At 40.4% G+C, this 22,627-nt stretch overlaps 2 protein-coding genes across 2 annotated transcripts in view; one reads left to right on the top strand and one right to left on the bottom strand.

Moving 5' to 3' along the window:
* The window catches only part of DEPTOR (DEP domain containing MTOR interacting protein), a 234,387-nt gene that overhangs the window by 210,987 nt on the left and 773 nt on the right, over positions 1–22,627 (bottom strand). The window contains 1 exon segment of the mRNA NM_001445064.1: positions 4,592–4,957. The gene's annotated coding sequence lies outside the window, so the exon portion shown is untranslated.
* On the top strand, positions 4,541–22,211 carry DSCC1 (DNA replication and sister chromatid cohesion 1). Its single transcript, XM_021090559.2, has 9 exons — positions 4,541–4,796; positions 7,021–7,189; positions 9,500–9,634; positions 12,625–12,715; positions 14,791–14,929; positions 15,302–15,354; positions 15,565–15,719; positions 18,367–18,515; positions 21,739–22,211. Exons 1-9 carry the CDS (start codon positions 4,618–4,620, stop codon positions 21,845–21,847), a joined length of 1,179 nt encoding a protein of 392 aa, XP_020946218.2. The 5' UTR covers positions 4,541–4,617; the 3' UTR covers positions 21,848–22,211.

Consider the following 22,627-nt stretch of genomic DNA (forward strand, 5'->3'; position numbering starts at 1 on the left):
TTATGGTTGCCAAGAGGGTGGGGGAGGGAGTGGGAGGGACTGGGAATTTGGGGCTAATAGATGCAAACTAATGCCTTCAGAATGGATAAACAATGGGATCCTGCTGTATAGCACTGGGAATTGTGTCTGGTCACTTGTGATGGAGCATGATGATGTGAGAAAAAAGAATGTATACATGTATGTGTGACTGGGTCACATTGCTGCGCAGTAGAAAATTGACAGAACTCTATACTTCCATGACAGACAGCTATAATGGAAAAAATAAAATCATTATAAAACAAAACAAAATAAAAAATAAAAGATGTGAGGTTAAAATCTAAACCACTGTATTTTCCATAGAATGAAATAAAGCTTGCTGGGAATCAAAACTTCCTTATATGATGTGATTTTAAGTAAAAACAAGGTAATATGATTTCTAAGATACTATTTTATTCTGTTTTTCCTACTATGTGCAATTTTTTCCTATGTAGAAGTTTAGGGAGGTATTTCTTTCAAGGCTTCCACCTCAACTATTTGGTGAGGTTTTCTGTTTAGTCCAGCTTTTAGTTATATATCATATTCTCCCTGGGTGATCATGTTACCAAACCAAAGTTGGGTCCACTGGCAAAGCCAATCTACTGACACCAGGTTGTAGTGAAGGGAAGTCAATTTTTATTTTTTAATTCTTTTGTGTGGGCAGGTGCTCCACAGCATATGGAGTGTCCCAGGCTAGAGGCTGAATTGGAACTGTAGCTGCTGGCCTACACTGTAGCCACAGCAACTCAAGATCCGATCCACATCTGCAACCTACACCATGGCTCATGGCAATGCTGGATTCTTAACCCACTGAGCAAGGCCAGTGATTGAATCTGTGCCCTCACAGATAGATGGTCAGATTAGTTTTTGCTGAGCCACAACCGGAACTCCAGGAAGTCAATGTTTATTGCAAGGTGCCCAACCTGGGACCAAGGAGAACAGTCAGTTTATACTTAAAGGCCCCAAATCTCCACTGGTTTTCAGGGAACAGCTTTTAAAGACAGTGTAAGGGAGCGAGCAGAGTGTGTAATCAGCTCATGCACAATTCTTCTGACTGGGTGGTATTTCAGGAGTCAACATCATCAACCTTCTTGCTCTAACCCACCTGGGGTCTACATGCTGGTGGTCAGCAGTTAACATCTTCCACCTGGTGGGGGTTTTAGTATCTGAGAAACAACTCAAGGATATGGCTCAGGATATTATCTATAGACCTTGAGCAGAATCTTTCTTTCTTTTTTGTCTTTTTGCCATTTCTTGGGCCGCTCCCGTGGCATATGGAGGTTCCCAGGCTAGGGGTCGAATCAGAGCTGTAGCCAACGGCCTACACCAGAGCCATAGCAACGCGGGATCCGATCCTCATCTGCAACCTACGCCACAGCTCATGGCAATGCTGGATCCTTAACCCACTGAGCAAGGCCAGGGATCAAACCTGCAACCTCATGGTTCCTAGTTGGATTCGTTAACCACTGAGCCACAACACGAACTTGAGGATCTTTCTTTTGATCATAAAACAAAGTCAATTACATTTCTTTTATGGCTATTATTTTTTCTTGCTTGACTGTTTTCTTTTGTTTCTGTGTCATCTCTCTTCTCTGATTGTTTGCTCTTCAGAACTTGGTAAAGGCCTAGGAGGCTAAGACTTTTCTATAAATGAGAGGAAGGGAGGAGGTCTGTCCTGGGGAAGGTCCTACAGGGTCCTGCTCAACTTCAGTCTCACTCACAGGCACCCCTGTAATTACCATGTATGTGCATTTAACATCTTTATCTTTGAACTCCTGGCCAGACCTTTATACAAACTCCAACTTCTAGATCTAACATCAAGGCATGTTGTCACAGGTATATTCTCATAGCAACTCAATCTCCACATCTCAAAACCAGAGCTCACCTCACTCATTCCTAGGCTTCCTACAATATGTTGTAAATGAGGGGAAATGCACTTGCTCATGCAAGAATCTAGAATTTGTCCTTCATTCTTTCCTCTCTCTTACTCTCTATGTTTAATCAAGTAGCCGCTGTTGTCCATTCAATCTCAAAAACTATTTCTCAGACCCAGCCACTCTCACCATTCATTTGCGATCTTACTGGTTTTCTACATTTATCTCCCTTCAATCTGTGCCACAAATTTTTCTTTTTCCCATCTCCCTCCCTTCTTTCCTCATGTATTAACTGTCCATTGAAGTTTTTTGTCAGTATGTTGGGTTTTGCAATAACCCAAGGGAAATTATTTTAAATGTATTTAGCTATACATATTTAATGCATAAATATGCTCTCAGTGTTAAAATTTATACAGTAAAGATAAATTATAAATTATCCCCTTTGCACTCCCCTCCTAAGAGGTAAACATCATCACAGCTCATTCATTTATTCATTCATTCAACTTTTTAGCAAATATATTTGAGGATCCATTCATTATGTGCTGGGCACTCTGCTTAATGATGGCCAAAAACATATCCTATGGAAGTGTATAGCCTTACACTCCTAGAGACAAAACCCCCAGATCCTCAAAACCCCACATTAAGTAATCATAAAAATGTAAAATTACAACTTACTTAATATCTAGGAATGAGAGGTACCTATTCCCACGAGATATATATTTGACAGGCTTGACCTGATTAGGGAGGTCAGAGAAAGATTTCTGAGGAGTGACTATTGACTCAGAGCCAATGTAAGAGCCCCTGTAACTATTTACTTTTTTTTTTTTCCTTTCCAGCTGCATATGGAAGTTCCTGGGCTAGTGGTTGAATGGAGCTGAGGTCCACTCCACAGCCACAGCAATACGGATCCAAGCTGCATCTGTGACCTACACTGCAGCTTAAGACAACCACCAGATACTTAATGCACCCAGGAACACGATGCCAGGGATCAAACTCACAACCTCACAGAGACAGTGTCGGGTCCTTAAGCGGCTGAGCCAAAATGGGAACTTAAATTTAAATTAACTAAAATTAAATAAAAATTAAAATTCCTCACTCACAGTATCTACATCCCAAGTCATCAAAAGCCTCATGAGGCTTAGGAGCTACCAAACTGGACTGAACAGATACAGAACATTTCCAACACTGGTGTTCCCGTCCTGGCGCAGAGGAAACGAATCTGACTAGGAACCATGAGGTTGTGGGTTCGATCCCTGGCATCGCTCAGTGGGTTAAGGATCTGGTGTTGCCACGAGCTGTGGTGTAGGTTGCAGAGGCGGCTCGGATCCCTTGTTGCTGTTGCTGTGGTGTCGGACGGCAGCTGTAGCTCCAATTAGACCTCCAGCCTGGGAACCTCCATATGCCACAGGTGTGGCCCTGAAAAGATGAAAAAGAAAAAAGAACATTTCCAGCATCTTAGAAAGTTCTATCAGACAGTGCTCATCAAGAGAATGAATAGGTACGAACTGGGCAAAGAAAGGAGAGAATGTGATAGGCAAACAGAGCCACAAGTGGCAGAAAGCAAAAATCTTGGAGGAGGCCCTTGTGTCTGATACTAGAAAGAAGGCTTGAAGAGGAAGAGGGGGAGACAGAATGGGATACAGACCTTCCACATCGCTAAAGAAAAAAATCCAACAAACACAAAGGCAGTGAAAGAAAATAAGAAGCAACAAAATACAAGAGTGTTCAATACACAAAAAATTTGGCAGAGAAGCAGTCAAACATATCAGATCTAAATCTGCATACTGTGTGCCTGAGCTTGTGTAGATCTGCTCCAGGAAAAATGATCTTGTCTTGATATACAAGTCACTTCAGAGCACTTTACACATCCTATAGTGTGAGTTTGTCTCCCCAGGAGGCAGCAGAGCCTTCCCAGCCCCAGGAAGCTACTTTCCTCTTGACAAGGGTCTCAGCCCCTCAGCTGCTACTCCCCACCGCCGGCCCCCGCCACAAGCTAGGTACTCAACGAATGGATGGATCTAGTCCAAGCCTTAGACTCCCACATATGATGGATGGTTCCCAGACTCAAAGAAGTAAGACGCTGTCTATTCCACAAGGTCCTCGTTTCCGGTCCAAGGTGTTTACACAAACCCGGCTGGAAGTTTTTAGAGACCTAATAGACCAGCCTGGAATCAGACTTTACTACCTCCTGGCTGTGCCGCCAGGGGCAAGGAGCTTGCTTCCTCATTTTGCAAAAAGGAATTTAAAAGCGTCCCCTTCACAGAGTTGTGGTGAAGGAGTCAGGAAATGGTGCACGCAAAATGCTTATCACAAGGCCGCCACCGGTGGAAGATGAGACAATTTTAATGGCGTGGAGATGGAGATAATATTGGCGGGAAACAGGATGGGGAGGAGCGCAGCGGAAGGGGCGGGTGAGGGTTCCACGTGGAGCACCGCGGGGTCTACGCTCAGCTCTCGCCCGCTTCCGCCGAGGCCCCCGGCAGAAGCCGCCTTTCCTCCCAGCAACAGTCGATGCTCTGCCGATGGTGACCCGGTGTCGGAAGGCCCGAGTACCCTGAAGCTTTCGGACCTGCCGGGGGAACGCCCCCGCGGCGCGCCCCGCCCCGGAAACCCGCCCCCAGCTGCCTTGGCGCACTTTTAAAACAGACTCCATTCTACTTGTTTCTCTGGGTCAGAGTCCTGCGGGGTCTAGGTTCTCTTACCCTGAGCTGGCGGCCCCTGCACAACGATGAAGAGGACCCGCGACGAGGTGGACGCGACGCTGCAGATCGCCAAGGTGAACACGGCCGAGCTGCTGCCCACGGTGCACTGCTTGGGCTTCGGCCCTGGGGCCAGCGCCGCCGCCGGCGACTACTGCCTGCTCCAGCTGGAGCCTGCACTGTGCCAGCAGCTGGAGGCGGGACGCAGGTGAGCCGGATCCGGGTCTGCCGCGCATTCAGCCTGGTGCCAGCCACCTTATTTTCCTGCGGGGAAACTGGGCCGGAGAGATGCATTGATTTGACGGGGGCCTCACAGCAGGCCGGTGGCTTGATTCCCAGCTCGCCGCCTTTTCCCAAGGAGTCCAAGCACTGCGGGGATAAACAGGACTGCTTCAGCTGGTCTTGTTGGCCTCTGTCAGGGGAAACAAGTCAGGAAGTAGAACCTCAGGGAAGATTTGGGGATGTTAACTGTGAGGCCAGGGACTCAAAGAACACCTTGCCATTCCACCTTAAAGTGCAATGGTACTAGCTAATATTTATAGGGTTCTTCTTGCCTTCTACTTAAATATTTATTTTACTCAGAAAGTAGATACGATTGTGGGGGAATGAATTTAAAGCCATTTGTATAGCCTCGTAATTGTGGAAGGCCCTCAAGAAACAGACTTGTTGGGGGGCACTCAGTAGGAATGTGAAGCTGTTTCTAATTCTAGGCCAGCTACACAGTTGCGGCAAGACCTTGGGTTAAAAAACATAGAGGAGGAGTCCCTGTGCGGTCCCTGAAAATGAGGAGTTGTAGGCTCTGGTTTAATTCTCTTCTGCACTGTCTTTCCTCCAGCACCTGCATGTTATCAGGGAGTATGTTCTCTTGTAGGATCCTTTAAGTTGAATCCTTTAGGCTGTCTTTCAGTTTTCCCACTGTACCCATCTAACAGTATTATAGTTAACTGGCCAGTATTCAGATGCTAGCAATAAAGTATCTTTGAGGGAACGGAAGGAGAACATCATTCAGGGGGGCTTCATTCCAGCTGAGTTGGCAGGGATTTGAGAAAGGACTTCAGGTGTGAGGACCTTCTTTGTCCAGCTGCAGTTAATCTGGCAGGCAGAAACTAGAAGGGTTTGAAAACGTGTGTTTTAAATTTTTTTTTTTTTTTTAGGGGAAAGGGGTAGTTGTTTTAAACAAAATATTTGAAAGTGGGGATAGTGTAATGTAGAAATAAATGTTAAGAGTAGGCACTTGGGACTATTAGACATTCTAGGATCAGGAAACTAAACAAGAGAGGAAATTAAATGAAAGCTTATTTCAAAAAAATACATATATTTACATAGTCTCCTATTTCAGGTTTTTAGCTCTTTTACTTGAATGAATTGGGCTAAGAGGATTAAATATTTTATGGATAAAGAGAACTGCTTGAATCAACTCCTTTTTCGTTAATCTCAATCACCTTTATTATTTATAATTAGTTTTTCTTCCACCACCTTTTTCTTTTTTTTTTTTTTCTGCACCCAGGGCATATGGAAATTCCTCGTCCAGGGATTGAATCTGAGTAGCAGCTGTGACATACACATGGTTGCAGTCACAGCTGCAGCATGCCTGATCACTTAATCCACTGCACCAGGCTGGGGATCAAATCTGCACTGCCACAGACACAATGCTGGATCCTTAACCCGCTGCGCCAGAGAAGGAACTCCTACCACATCTTGCTCATTTTTATCCTCCCCTCTTCCTCCTTCTGCCTTTTTTTTCCCCACCAGTGACCCTGTATTAGAGACATCATTCAGTAGAGTTTGTAAACATACCACTTTCATATTTTTCATTGCAGCCTTCTTTTCTCATAGTCCCTTTTTTTTTTTTTTGCAGTGTAGATGATTAGGCCAGGTTGTGCTCCTTTGATTGTTAGGGGATCTCGGGACAAAACAAGAAGGACCAGTTTTGAGTGGGTACTAGGACCAGCGGCATGATCACCTGGGAGCTTGTTAGTCATGCAGACTCCTTGGTCCTATCCCAGACCTACTGAGTCCAGATCTGCTTTTTAACAAGATTCCCTAACGTGCCTACACATTAGTTTGAGAAGTATTGCTTTAGCATATTTTAGAAAATGGTGACATCTTGACTGAAGCTACTGAATGCTTTGCCTTGTGCTCTTCCTAGCAATTTGCACAAAGATGCCATATGGTGACATTTGGCCTCTTGGCATCTTTTTTGCCTCTGTTATTTTTCCTTAGTGAGGCCACCTGGTGCTCCTGGGTCTCAATTGGCCCAGTCTTTGCTCTGGGGAGCCCATCACTTGGGGGGCCATGAGAGCAGGGGCCAGACACAGCCTTAAGACTTAGTTTTAAATTCTAGAAGCCTAGAGGATTTTGGAACTGTTTATAATCAAGATGTCCATTGTTGTCTCAATAAACCAAATATTTTCTTTTCCCATTTCCTGCAGTCTTGTGATTCGTGGTGATAAGGATGAACAGGCAGTGCTGTGCAGTAAAGACAAAACGTATGACTTGAAAATAGCAGACACTTCCAATATGTTACTTTTTCTTCCTGACTGTAAAACTCCAGACCAGCTGAAGATGGAAGAAACCCACTGTAACATTATTCACTCCGAGGTACTGTCTTCTGTTTCTGGATTTATTTAAGTAGAAAAATAACAACACATGTGCTAATCTTACCTTTAATTAAAAACTTGAGGTATGAAGTGTACAATCACGATCTGAAAAGTTTGCTAACGAAATTTGAAATTTCCCGGCATTATATTTGTTTGTGGTCTTGTAAAACTGTCTTTATTTTCTCAGTCTATCTTTAAAGTCCCAGATAACTTGACCATTTTCTGTAACAGAAAATTGGCTATCAGGTGAGTCATTTTAAACATTTTATCTATTTTTAGTAAGTTCTGCTGTGAATAGCCTTTGAAAGGAAATTCCCTCAAACCATAACTAGCTCATTAGATGAGGGAGAGAAATGAAGACATTTGTTGTTGAGGGAAGTGTTTCTCACCTTTGACACTGGTTTAGTTCGTAACTATCCACAGCCTTGTATAACAAATTCTTAATTATTTCGGAGACTACTGGTGGCAGATACCAAACAGAAGTCATCATTCTGGCTAGATTATTAAATGTATACGATTATAGTACAGCTCTTAATCCTATTAGAGTAACTTTAAGCCAGCTACTTAGTAAAAACAGAATTGGAATAGAAATAAGGGAAAATACTGGGACATTTCAGGGATTTATATGATGTGGCTAAAACAGACAAACTGCCAGTAAATACCAAATTTTGGTTTTTGTAGGCATCTTCCATTGTAATTAACTAGAAATACTGACAAATCATCCTTTTGTAAAACACATTATTTTCTGGTCATGTACTTGTTTTGTAGGTATTTTGGGCAGGGTGTAAAAACATCTGTGAGTACCTTTGAGTTCTTGTTATGGGAATTCTGTGTTCTGAGACTTAGTGAAACTTAACAAAGTTCTACTAACCAGTTTTAATCTGTGGTTGTACTTTAGATGCCTAAAAAAGCTATGTAAGGAATACACAAGAGCAAAGCAGCCTGGCCTTGATATATTGGTAGTGGATACCCAGTCACAGGAGATAGACAATGGGGGGGATCTATGGCAAATTAGAGCACACAAGCCCCAAGTTGGTGGGTGGGTACTTCTTGGCCTGTGGGAAAGAGGGCTCAACATTCCAGATCTTCTGATTTCTCTTGTCCAAGTAAACTTTAAAATTTAGATTTTAGGGGCACATCTCCTTATTTTTCAATGTTGGCAACTAATTAAAACTCTATACTAAACTTCCCTTCTTCCCAAGACAAAAGCACACACCAACATCTATTCATTGGATATAGCCAGCAGGCTTCCCATTTGTGAACTATGCATGAAATCAATCTTTGTGTTTTGGTCCTTAAGCTTTTCTTAGATTCAGCAGCATCTCCATCAGGCTCTGGGCCTCTTGTCTTGTTGGTCAAGGCTTATCTAGTTTTAGAGTAGATGCATCCTCAGACCTTTCATGTTCAGGTTGGAAGGCACCCCAGGGACAAACCATTTCAACCCTTTCCCCTTCTTTCATGAGCACCTACTAAGTGCCAGACATTTCACAAATCCTGGGGATACAGAGAGGGATAACGGATATTTATTTAGCTATCATTTAGCCATTATGACCTGGATTTCTTTGAGTGATTGGCCTCTGTTTCACAAGTCCAAAGAGGAATTGGTTGCAATTCTAAAGAGTGGGAAGTTCTTGCATCGATTAGAAGTTTCTCTTAACATCTGCTTAACTTTGGCATCATGAACAACACAGAACAATTATACCTCCTCTTCCCTTTAACATCCCTTCACTATGTGAAGACTGTGCTAATGTTTCTGTTTTTCAGCATGAAGATATTTTTTCTCTGTTGTTTCTATTTGGTTTGCAGAATTGTCACATCCTGGTCATTCTTTTCTGGGCATATTCCAGTTCCCAGAGTGCACTTGGGACATGGAGCTCAATTATCTCTTCTTAGTATGTTGACAGGGTCTTTTTTTTTTTTTTTTGGCCATACCCACAGCATATAGAAATTCCCAGGCTAGGAGTTGAATTGGTGCTATAGCCGCCTGCCTATGCCACAGCCACAGCCACACCAGATCCTTAACCCACTGAGCGAGGCCAGAGATCCAACCTGCATCCTCATGGATACTAGTCGGGTTCGTTACCACTGAGCCACGACAGGAACTCTGACAGTGTCATCTTCGATTTTGAAAAGTGTTTCTTGAACATACCTATTCATTGCTTGAGATGGTTGGATGGGCACCTTCTCAATAGAAGGGAGAATTCCTTGACTCCGTTTTCTTGCTTCTTCAGGAAGGCAGATGGGTTGGTTGAAATTTTGTAGCAAGTTTATTCTTAGAATGGCCCTAACATGTTATATTTTTAATTTCTAGATCTTTGGTTTTTCTAATAATTACTGGGAATTAAGAAGATGTAGACCTAAATTAAAGAAGTTAAAGAAACTTCTGATGGAAAATACCTATGAAGGACCTGATAGTCAAAAAGAAAAGGATTCAAATCGATCAAAAGTAAGACTATTATTTTCATCTTTTAATTCATCTATTTGTAATTTTAGCAATAGAGCTATAAATAGAGACAGGTAATGGTGACATTCTTTCTAAAGTTTATGACAATTTCGAACATACCCAAAAACAGAAGGACCCTCAAATATTCATCACTCTGTTGAACATTAATATTTCATCAGTCTCACTTCTGTCCCTCTGCTGCCTTCCACTTTTTTTTTTTCCTTTGGAGTATTTTAAGCAAGTCCTAGACATCATGGTGACATTTACGTAGCTGAAAGCTTCTCATGTTCCTAATTATGAGATAATAGTTTTTTAGAAGTTAGAATAATTTTTATTTAATTGAAAATTATAATTAGGGGCTCTTGAGAAAAGGCATTATGAAAATGGAAAGCATTCTTATTCTAATGTCAGGATTGACTAACTCCTGGAAATATGGAAAAATATTTATAAACCAAGTAAAAAAAATTTAAGTTTTAAATGTAATTCAAAATTATAGAACTCTATTTTGAAGACCACATTTGTATTAGAAGTTTGAACTTTCTTCTTTGTAACAGCTTTATTGAGAGATTTCTATAACAAGCAATTCACTCATTTTAAAGTGAATTAAGAAAATTCCCACTGGCAAGTGGCTGGTGTTGTCTCTGCAGCAGTGCAAGTTCAGTCCCCAGCCTGGCCAGTGGGTTAAGGATCAGGCATTGCCGCAGCTGTTGTATAGGTCACAGTTGCAGCTCGGATTCAATCCCTGGCTTGGGAACTTCCACATGCTGTAAGTGTGGCCAAAATAAAGTGAATTAAATTTAATTCAGTAGTATTAGTACATTTATGGAGCTGTGCAATCATCACAATGAAGTTTAGAATATTTTCATCACCTCAAAAGAAACACTGTTACCTTCCAATCCTACCTTTTCCTCCCTCCCTCTCCCATCTCAGCCCTGGGCTGCTACTAATCTACTTTCTGTCTCTATTGATTTGCCACTTCTGGATGTTTTATGTGAACAGAATCAGTAAGTGACCTTTTCTGACTGGCTTCTTTGACTTGGTGTGCCTTTTTCATGGTTTATATTCATCTTGTACTATGTATCAGTAGTTTGTTCCTTTTTATTGTTGAATAATGCCCCAGTTTATGAATATATTATGTTCATCTATTCCATAGTGGGATATTTGAGTAGTTTCTACTTTTTGATTATTATTCATCATTGGGATATTTGAATAGTTTCTACTTTTTATTATTCATCATTTGATTATTATGAATAACATTGCTGTGAACATTCATGTATAAGTTTCTAGTAGACCTATGTTTTTATTTCTGTTGGGTATATACCTGAGTGAAGTTAATGGGTCATGTGGTTACTCTGTATAACCATTTGAGGAACTGCCAGACTGTTTTCCAAAGTGGCTGCACTATTTTACATTTCCATTTTATGAGGGTTCCAACTTCTTTGCATCCTGGACAACAATTTTTACTGTCTTTTCTATATCCTCCCTAATGGGTTTGAAGTGGTATCACTGGGTTTTGATGTGTATTTCCCTAATGACATGATGTTGAGCATCTTTTCATATGCTTTTTGACTATTTCTGTATCTTTGGAGAATGTCCATACAGAAACTCCTTTGCCTGATTTTTAATTGGGTTATTTGTCCTTTACTAACTTGTAGGAGTGTCTCCCCCTGCCCCCCGCCTTGGCCACATCCACAGCATGCAGATGTTCATGGGCCAGGGATCAAACCCGTACAACAGCAGTGACCCAAGCTGCTTCAGTGACAACTGCTAGATCCTTAACTCACTGAGTCACAAGAGAACTCCAGGAGTGTTCTTTATATAGTCTAAATATAAGTTCTTTGTCAGCTATATGATATGCAAATATTTCCTCCTGTTTTGTGGGGTTTTTTTCACTTTTTTTTTTAAATTGTAAAAATGGACAGAGTATAACATTTATCATTTTAAGCATTTTTACCTGCACAGTTCTGTGGCATTACATATGTCCACACTGTTCTGCAACCATCACTATCATCCATCTACAGAAAATTTTCACCTTCCCAAGCTGAAACTCTGTATGCATCAAACACCTAACTCCCCAGTTTTCCCTGCCTCTCACTTTCTGGCAACCACTGTTCTTTCTGTCTCTGAATGTGCCTATGTCAAATATACCATATAAGTGGAATCATATAATATTTGTCCTTTTGTGTTGGTGATGTTTGAAATATGAGTTTTTTTAATTACTCAATGAATTTTATTATATTTATAGTTGTACAACAATCATCACAACCAAATTTTATAGCATTTCCATCCCAAACCCTCAGTGCATCCCCCCAACCCCCAACTTGTCTCATTTGGAAACCGTAAGTTTTACAAAGTCTGTGAATCAGTATCTGTTCTGTAAATAAATTGTGTCCTTTTTTTAGATTCCACATGCAAGTGATAGCATTTGATATTGGTGTCTTATTGTCTGACTGACTTCACTTAGCATGATAGTTTCTACGTCCATCCATGTTGCTGCAAATGCCATTATTTCTTTCCTTTTAATGGCTGAATAATATTCCATTGTGTATATGTACCACATCTTATTTATCCACTCCTCTTTTGATGGACATTTAGGCTATTCCCATGTCTTGGCTATTGAAAATAGTGCTACAGTGAACATTGGAGTACATGTGTCTTTTCAAGTCATGGTTTTCTCTGGATAGATGCCCAGGAGCGGGAAGAGTTTTCACTTTGATGAAATCCACATTATTTATCTTTTGTTGATTATGTTTTTAGTATCATCTAAAACCATTGCCAAATCCAACATCATAAAGATGTACCCTTGTTTTCTTCTAAGATATCCACTGAATTTTTGTAGTAATCATTACACATTAACAAAAGAAAGTTAGGATACCTATAAAAACTGCTTTAATCTATTCCTATGTATTTTCCCAAATTCAGTAAGCCTAAAAAAAAAATTCTTTGCAGGCCTTAAAATATGTTTTTTTTGTTTTGTTTTTTTCTTTTTTCAGTATACGACTGAAGATTTGCTTGATCAAATTCAGGCAAGTGAGGAAGAAATAATGGCCCAATTACAAGTTCTAAATGCCTGTGAGATTGGAGGTAGCATTACTTACTATTCATAATGATGGAAATTGGGTGTCAAATGAGAAGTTTTTAGACATCTTCACCTGTTTATTGCTGTTGCCTGCTATTTATTTAATCTTTCTTAGGGCTCGGAGATGATGATATTTGTATTACGGGTGTGGGGTAGAAACTACCTGTGATCACGTTTACAGGAGGAGGTCAGTCTCCGACCAGTGACTTTACGCCTCATGGGCCTATTTCTTTGTACTGAATGCTAATAGAAGAATAATATTAGATCAGGGAAAGGTCTTAAGATATGAGGTAGTCTAATCTCTTCATGGTTTTTAATCAGTGAGGAAACTAAGGCCTAGGAAAGGAAACGGACTTGTCCAGGGTTCCACATTGAGTTAGTGATGAGGCCTAAAAGCCAGGTACTTGAACTTCTGCTTTAGCATTAACTCGATAACCTCATTGTACTTTCACATTGCTTAGAAGACTTTTCTTTTTGTGATGACTAAACGTACTTCTGAATGTGTGTTAGGTGGTTTGTATAGGAAACCTGTGTAAAAGTTGTATTTTTTGGCTTCAGAGGTTGAAGGAGAAGCCCCATTAATATCTTCTTCAGTGGTAAACTGGAAGCTTTCCCCCCACCTCACATCTGGGCATGCTGTAATACTGGAGTAGATGTTTGTGTGCATTTTTTCAGCCCTCTTAAGCTTGCCCAGGGAAGCAGCTTGATTCTGCCACCCATGTGTTAGGAAGGAGAAAATGGCATGGTTTGGGGGATGCACTGTTTCTTGGATGCTCACAGTCTTCCAAGCTGGATTCGCTTTTGTGAGGCCATAACTCTCAAAGGTGATGAATTCTGTTGAATAAAGCAGCTGCGTGTGATTTTAAAAATAACTGGACACTTTTAGTTCTTTGTTATGGTTCCTGGAGACACATTTGGTCCTAATTGTGGTTGCTTGCTGCTAGTTACTATGGTATATGGGTACCATAAATGTTAAGGTTAAAAAACAAAAACAAAACAAACCCAAACCAGTGTATTTGATGCAGTCCTCTGCATTATTCACTAACTGCATGAAAATGGATAACATTTTGGTGTGTGTGAGTGGGGTGGCACATAGGTTTTTTTCCTAGCTTTCTCAGTTTTACATAACACATTCCATTTTTTAACATTGCCTTGATTTTTTCTGAATAGGAACATTCTCCCTTGGAAATGGTGGGTGTGTGCTTAACTTGTTTCTCCAGGAGTTGTGGTAGTGCCTTTGGTTATGAGAGGGCATTTCACAATCTCTCACAGGAAAAGGGTAACATATCTTGATGCTAGCCTTTCTCTTTGCCACTGGTCCACATCATACCTCTGAGTCTGTTATCTCTTGAATGAACTAGACTTCTTTTTCTCCCCCCTTCATTTTTAGGGCCGCACTTGCAGCATATGGAAGTTCCCAGGCTAGGGGTTGAATCAGAACTGGCAGCTGCCAGTCTGTGTCACAGCCACAGCTGCACCAAATCCAAGCCATGTCGGTGACTGACACCATAGCTCATGGCAATCCTGGATCCTTTAACCCACTGAGCAAGGCCAGGGATTGAATCTGCACCCTCATGGATATTAGTTGGGTTCTTAACCTGCTGAGCCCTGATGGGAACTCCAGAGCTAGACTTGTTTATGAGCATGGGAAGACCTCTCCAAAAGAGCTGAGATGGGGCTTGTAACCACAGCAATGCCTCCACAGCAAAGATCACTGTCTGGTTCAACCTACGACCTTTATCTCATTTGTAAGACATTCTAATGAAATGACTATACCAGCCACAGGTTTCCATGTTTCCATTTAGGATGACAAGATTATTGTGAGATAACTAAATATTAAAGCACATGGAGAAAAAAAGTGTTAGTCATATGTCACGTACTCTAAAAACCAACAAATCTCCCTTAAGACACAATTTGTAATAAGAAAAGCATAAAAAGAAGCACTGTTTTATCAAGAAAGCTAAGACTTTCCATGACTTTCTTGCAACAGGCAAGAGTATGCAGCTACTTTATCAAATCTATCAGCCAATCCATTTTTTTTTAAATGTTCTTTGAGAAATATAACTTCTGGAATTTGTAGGTTATTGGAGGATTCTTGAATTTGATTATGAGATGAAACTTCTGAATCATGTTACTCAGCTCGTGGATTCCGAATCTTGGTCTTTCAGTAAAGTTCCTTTGAATACATGCCTTCAGGAACTTGGACCATTGGAGCCAGAGTAAGTATTTTAATCAATGTCCCTCCAGGTTTCCTTAAAGGGGAAAAAATTATTTTCCAAGATTGAACTAAACCTAGGTCATAGACTATATTTTAATATCTTGTAGAAATCTAAAAAATATACAACCGAGAAGGAGTTGCGAATTTTGGTCACTGGGGGTGAATAAATGTGTATCTTTTTTTTTCTGCCATCAAAAATACTTAGCATGGGGCCTGGAATATAGTAGCTTTCCAGTATATTTCACTTCCTAATGCAAAGTTCTGCTGGGCAACCAAAATCTTTTAGTATTTCAAATTTATATCTTAGTTTCTGGTTAGCAATGTTAAAAATATAATGCATAAAAATGTGAAGAAAGTGTTTAAAATTTTTCAGGGAAATGATCAAACACTGTCTCAACTGTTATGGAAAGAAATATTTAGATGAAGGTAAGACTGGAAAATATTTTAATGGGTATTTTAACTCCTGTGTTAAAATGGGTATACCTTTTTTAAGTATCTTCCTGTTAAAAATAACTCCATGGGGTGGTGGGAGATGAGTTGCGTATAAGTCCTGTGAAATGGTGCTGAAGACAAGGAAACAGTAGTGTAATTAATTGTCAGAAGCCAATGTGAAACTGTCTGATACCTTTTCCTTAGGTGAAGTTTATTTTGAATTGAGTGCAGATAAAATATGCAGAGCCACAGCACAAATGCTACTTCAGAATGCAGTGAAATTCAATCTTGCTGAGTTTCAAGAAGTGTGGCAACAGAGTGTTCCGGAAGGAATGATAACTAGGCTTGATCAGCTTAAGGTAAGGTAGTGATGGTGACTGCCTCCATAACTCACTAGGTTACTAGGTGAAATGAAACCTGTATTAGAACTGAATTTGGAGCTAATTTACTTTCCTTGCTGCCCGTTAGAGCGCTCTACATTCAATCCATCACAAAATCTTTAAACAAAAATAAAACCCAACCAAAAAAAAATCCCACTTTATTGAAGTGTAATTTATACATCATAGTTCACCCTTCTGAAAAGGACTGGTATTAAATTTAATGAGCTACCAGCCAGCACAATCTAGTTTTAGAACATTTCTATCACCTCAGTGAGATCACTCCGGCCCATTTATAGGTAATCCTGGTTCCTACCTGGTGTATCTTATTTCATCCCATTTATTTCCATTTTTACCAGCATCATGTTAGCTGTCTGGCTCTAAAGCAACAGCATCCCTAAGCAGGCCTTCAGTATTTTTAACTTTGCCCTCCTTCAATCCATCCTGGTACTACTAGAATGACCTTTTAAAAATGCCAGTTAGATGAGATGAACATCGTGCTTAAATCACTGTAATGGTTTTCCATCACATTTAAGATATAAAATCAAGCGTTTCATGAAACAATATAAAATATATAAAATCTTGGCCTATAAAGCCCTTCATAATCTTCCCCGTAGCTTCATCTCTTTCTTTCTCTCTTCCCTGCATACCAGCCTTCCTTCAGGTTCTTAAGATCATCAAGGTGTCTCCTACCTTAGGATCTAACAAGGCTTTGGTTCTAGAATAAACATCTCAGTTTCACCTGGCTATCTCTCCTACTCATCTTTTAGTCATTTCATCAAGAAGGCCTTCCTTCACTCTTAAAAAAAAAAAAAAAATGTATTTGCTTAATATTGTCAGAATTTCTTTTTGTGCTTAGGCACCATGCTAGATGCTGAGGGAAAACATCACACAAGGTGCCACCTAGGTCCTCAGCCTGGGGAAAGGCCGTGGGGGTGCATATTACATGTATATATCTCTTGCAACAATGTGGAGCCATCTGTGCCTTGGGAAAAGCATACATAAGATATCATGGGAGCAGCTGAAGGGGCTTATCCATTGGACTGGTCCATCAGGGATGAGTTTCTGAAGGAAACTGCTAAATTTGAGAGGATGACCTATTACTCTATAGATGGAAGGGCAGAGACGAGAATCCAGGAGCATATGTTCTAAGGTGTGGAGGATAAAAATTGGGACAGATAGTAGGGATACACAACTGGAGTGAAGAGGACTGGTGAGTTGGTGAAGGACACTGTGGACTGTGCTAAGGAATGTCAGCTCTCACCTAGAAAGCTCTTTGGGGCCATTCAGCGACATCGGTTAGAAGAGTTACCTGATGAGTTCTGCCTTTTGGAAAGAACACCGTGACAGAATGAGGCTGGATGAATAGATGGATGGAAGGTTGGCTCAGTCATGAAAAAGAACCTTGCAGCTTTCAACACTTAAATACTCCTAGGAGAATACTCCTAAGAGAATATTCCAGAATACTGGCCAAAGAAATCCTGCTGTATAGCACTGGGAACTATATCTAGTCACTTACAATGGAGCATGATAATGTGAGAAAAAGGAATATTTATGTGTATGTGTGACTAGGTCACCTTGCTGTACAGAAGAAAATTGATAGAACACTGTAAACCAGCTATAATGGGAAAATAAAAATCATTAAATAAAAAGAAAATAAAAAAGAATACTGGCTAAAGAAATGGGTAATCAGAAATGAATAGAGAAATGTTGAAGCCCTAAACTCTGGGATTTGGGGACCACTAACCCTAACCCTAGTGGTTTGACTAATGGAATCTAGGATGATGCCTAGGTTTCCTGGTTTCCTAGGATTAGTAGGACTAGAGCAGGTCTGGGTAACACACACAGTAAGTTCATATATAGGTTCAGACATAGAGGTCTGGTGTTTGCAAAATGGATTTGAGTTGAAGATACAAATATTACAGTCATTAGCAACTAAGTGGTTGTTCAAGTTCCAGGTTTAGAAGAGGTTACCAAGGACAGTGACAGCAAAACTAGAGGAATGGGATAGGAGGCCCTGTGAACTATAACATAAAGTTAGGAGTAAACAGTGATGCAGATTTAAAGATTTGTTAGCAATACTAACAAAATAAGCAGGGTGAGCAAGATGAACCTAAGCAAAGGGTCCACTGGATTTGGCACTGACAGGTCTTCAGTGACCTCTAGGGCCAGATCCTTCTCTACAAACTGGTGGTAGTAACAGCCAGGTTACAGAAGGGACAGTAAGTCACAGCTTAGAGGACTCTTTTTACAAGTTTCTGGGGAGTTTCTTTTTTAATTTTTTTGTTGATTTACAGTGTTCTGTCAATTTCTGGTGTACAGCAAAGTGACCCAGTTATACATACATATATATACACATACACATTCTTTTCCTCATGTCATCTTTATCATGTTCTATCACAAGTGACTAGCTATAGTTCCCTGTGCTGTACGCAGGACCTGATTGCTTATTCATTCTAAATGTAATAGTTCGCATCTGCTAACCCTAACTTCCCAGTCCATCCCACTCCCTCCCCCTGTATGAGTTTCATGGGGCTTATATTTTAGATACCTTGGGCTAAGTTAAATGCAAGATAAAAGAATGAGCCTTTTTGACTTGAACTGTCCTTTGTCTTCTCATTTCTTACAGGGTTTAGCCCTGGTGGATAGACACTCAAGACCAGAAATCATATTTTTGCTGAAAGTAGATGATTTACCTGAAGATACTCAGGAACGTTTTAATAGTCTATTCTCTCTGAGGGAGAAGTGGACAGAAGAAGATATTGCTCCATATATTCAGTAAGTAATTCATTACAAAGGAATTTTGAGGTGGTTTTTTTTTTTTTTTTTTTTTTTTTCCTGGCCACGTCTGTGGCATATGGAAATTCCTGGACCAGGAAACAAACCTGCACCACAGCAGTGACAACACTGGATCCTTAACCTGCTGCATCACAAGGGAACTACAAATGGATCTTGAGGGCTGTTCTTTTTATAATGGGTGACATAGGGTGTTAGACTATTAGAACTTTTTTTTTTTTTTTTTAAGTATTCCTAAAGACACTGCTTCCTTCCAGACTTTAGTGGCTGTCCTCTCTTATCATTCTCTACAACTGCTGCTCCTGGAGGTGGGGTATGTGTCATCTCTCTTCCTTACTGTTTTTAGAATCACTTAACCTGCTCTTCTGCCTGCAGAGCTGCAGCTCTTACAGGGACAGTCAACTATATACCCACAGTCAAGCATCCTTCTCTCAGGGCCACCTTCTTTCTTTTCCACTGCCTTACCTTAACGTTTTGGTAGAAACCGGACTATAGAAGAACAAGTCAGCCCTACTTGCAGGACCAACCTCACACCCGCTAACAAACACTTCTGTGTCTCATACCTGGCGTGGATTCCAGGATCAGTCTTTCTAACTCTTACTGTTCACACTGTACTCCTTTGGTTCCATCTCTGTGTCTTGACATATCTCTTTGACAAGAATCTATAAAGATTAAACCCAACCTTCTGCTTCCGCTCTACCTACATGGGGGCACCTGAAATTTCCTGGAGAAAAATAACACAGTAGGGCTTGGCATTCTCACTGAAGTACTTAAGAGGTACTCAGCAGGGCCTCTGGCAAGGGACCATTTCCTCATGAAGCTTCCCTACTGTTGCAACGCACTTTACATCTCCTTTTTTCATACCAGCAATACTCCCTGTTTCTCAGCTCATGACCTTGTATCTTGAGAAAACAGAGGCAGACAAAAGACAAGAACTACCTTCTTCTCCACGGCCCAGTATTCCAGCCGCCTCGTGTCTGCACACACTTCCTTTGCTGTCCCTCCTATGTAATGAATGAACTGTCCCTGCTCATAAGGCCAATCCTCCTTCTGTACTACATCTATCCCCTTTGTCCTTGTCCTGTAGTTGTCCCTTCCCCCACTGTGTTATCAGTGTCTCCCTACTGACTGGATCATTCCCAGCAATGTATGATGTTCTGTGGCATTGCTCATCTTAAAAACAATCTAAGGAACCCCATGTCCTCTGTCCTCCTTCATAAGAAGTCTCAAAAGTTTTTGTACTCGCTCTCTGATTGTCTCTCATTCTTTCCTTAACCCAATGGCATCCATCTTTCTCCATTCAGTGGTCAATTGTCTATCTTTGTTTACTTGGCCTCCTAACACTGTCTGATACAGTAGACCACATCCAACTTAAAACACTAGTTTTCTTCCTTCTCCCTCAAGCCAGCACTGCCTTTTCCATCTCTTGCTAATGTCTCCCTGTTCTTCCCAATTAAATGTTGGAGCGCTCTAGCATTCTGTCTTTGGCTACTCTCTCCATTTTATATATTTTCTTTTGGTGCCCTCACGTAGGCCTGAATTTCATTTTAATGTCTTTTTTTTTTTTTTTTTTTTTTTGTCTTTTTGTCTTTTCTAGGGCCGCTCCCACAGCATATGGAGGTTCTCAGGCTAGGGGTCTAATCGGAGCTGTAGCCACCAGCCTACGCCAGAGCCACAGCAACGTGGGATCCAAGCCGCATCTGTGACCTACACCACAGCTCATGGCAACGCCGGATCGTTAACCCACTGAGCAAGGCCAGGGACCCAACCTGCAACCTCATGGTTTCTAGATAACCACTGTGCCACGACGGGAACTCCCGTAATGTCTTTTCACTTTATCTTCATACTTCACTTTTTCCCTGAGCTCGAGATTCTTCCATCTAGCTACTTAACATTTCTACTTGGAGGAAGTTCCATTTGTGGCTCAGTGGTTAAGGAACCTGACTCGAATCCATGAGGACTCGGGTTTGATACTTGGCCTCACTCAGTGGGTTAAGGATCCAGCGTTGCCGTGAGCTGTCGTGTAGGTGGCAGACATGGCTTGGATCCTGCATTGCTGTGGCTGTGGTGTAGGCCAGCAGCTGTTGCTCCAATTAGACCCCTAGCCTGGGAACCTCCATAAGCCATGAGTGCAGACCTAAAAAGCCAAAAAACATTTCTACTTGGATATCTAATAGGAATTTCAAACCTAACATGCTCACAATGGAACTGCTGATTCCTCCTTGTCTTAACCCCATCTTCCTCATCTCAGTTAACAGCACTGCCATTAATAATACAGTTACTCAATCAAAAGGTCTAGAAATCCTTGTCTTTTTTTTTTTTTCCTTACCCCTGGGTTCAAACATGAACAGATCCTGATAGATCAACTTTACCTGCCTCTGAATTGATCTCCATGCTTCTTTTTTCGCTCCCTTCTCTTCCCCCTTTTAAGCTTTTGGAGAATTTTAAGCCTTCAAAAGTGACAATATAAGGAATCCTCCATGTACTCACTACCTACCTTCCATAATCATCAACTCATTGCTTTCATTACTCAAAACTTGGATCACATTATGCTTTTCTGTGAAATAAAATCCTCCCACTGGCTTCCCATTATACTTTAAATTAAATTACAGTTCCCTCTCATGCTCTTCAAGGCCTTATTTGATCTTGCCCTTGCCTCCTTCTCTAGGTCTCTCCTCCCATATCTTCCCTTCGCTCATGGTATTCCAGTTAATCTTCTCTTTGAGTAACAGAAGAGGAGGCTAAAGTTCAGGTAGGGTAGGTTCCCTAGATGAGCTCACACAGGTCGCCTGGTATCTATGTTCTCTGAGTTTAGGCCTCACTGTGTCATTGTTTGTATTTCTAATTTGGAGGCTGTGTGATATGATGGGAAAAATGCAGACTTTGAAGTCATAGAGAGCTGGCTACAAATCTTGGCTCCATCCTTTATCATCTTAGCCTCAGTTTCTTCATATCTAACACAGAGTTAAATAATTATATCATTCATACTCTTACCATGAAGGCTGAAGATAGTACATACATGTATCTAGTTTAATTTATGGCTTAGTTATCTCTCCCTAGTGTGTTTTTCCCACAAACACACTTATGTTTGTTGGAAAGATGGATGTAGGTGAGACAGAGATAAATAACTAGTATTGTGAATGTTGTGTTCTGTTCCCTAGAATATTTATGATGTTCATATTTTTTTTTTTATTGTTCCCCACAGAGATTTGTGTGGAGAGAAGCAAACCATTGGTTCATTACTCACTAAATATTCTCGATCTTCAATGCAAAATGGTGTTAAAGTTTATAACTCAAGAAGACCCATTTCTTAAAAAGAACAAGGCTTTTCTTTGGGACTAAAGTTGCTGGTTATATGAAAAAGATATGTTTTTTATGTATTTATATTCCAGACTTTAAAAAATGTAGTGCTCGAGGCATTTTTCTTCTCATCTTAAGCATTTTGAAACTATTGCTCTCCTTTTTTCTTAAATGTAATAGGATATTTTGTATCTTTCCAATTGTTTATATTTTGTATACAGTGTAAACCAGGATAAAAGAAAATTATTTCCTATATTTAGTATATCTCAGTCTGTATGGGTTTATTTATTAGAATGATAATTTTGCTTTTTTATATTTAAAATTGCATTTCTCTAAGATTTGGCATTCTAATTAATAATAAATTTAAAAGTTTTCAAAGAACTGAGTAGTAACAGTTTCCTAGAAGAGAATTATTCACTTAAATATCATTTCTCAAGAGAGTTCCCCTCTACTTTTAACCTTCCACCAAAACAGGAAGTCACATGATGCTATCAGTTATCTAAATTAGTTGTTTGTATTGATGAAATTGGCTTGACAATTGCTCCTGTTCACCTGGCTGATGTAGATGTGCTCTTTGGGAGGAAAGTTTGTATACTACCTTTCTGCTTCTTTTTCTCTCATTCTTTCCTTAACCCAATGACATCTCTTTAATCCAGTTGGAGAAAAAGCATCTATCTCTCTAAATATTCTTCATCTTCCATGCAAAATGGTATTAAAGTTTATAATTCAAGAAGACCCAGTTAAAAAAAATTATTTGAGTATAGTTGCCTTATAAGAAGACACATTTTAATACT

This window comes from Sus scrofa, chromosome 4 (genome assembly GCF_054392235.1).
Source record: "Sus scrofa isolate SSC_HxYL_T2T_F1_AM1 chromosome 4, Sscrofa_HxYL_maternal_Yorkshire_Landrace_v2.0, whole genome shotgun sequence".
NCBI classification, from domain to species: domain Eukaryota; kingdom Metazoa; phylum Chordata; class Mammalia; order Artiodactyla; family Suidae; genus Sus; species Sus scrofa.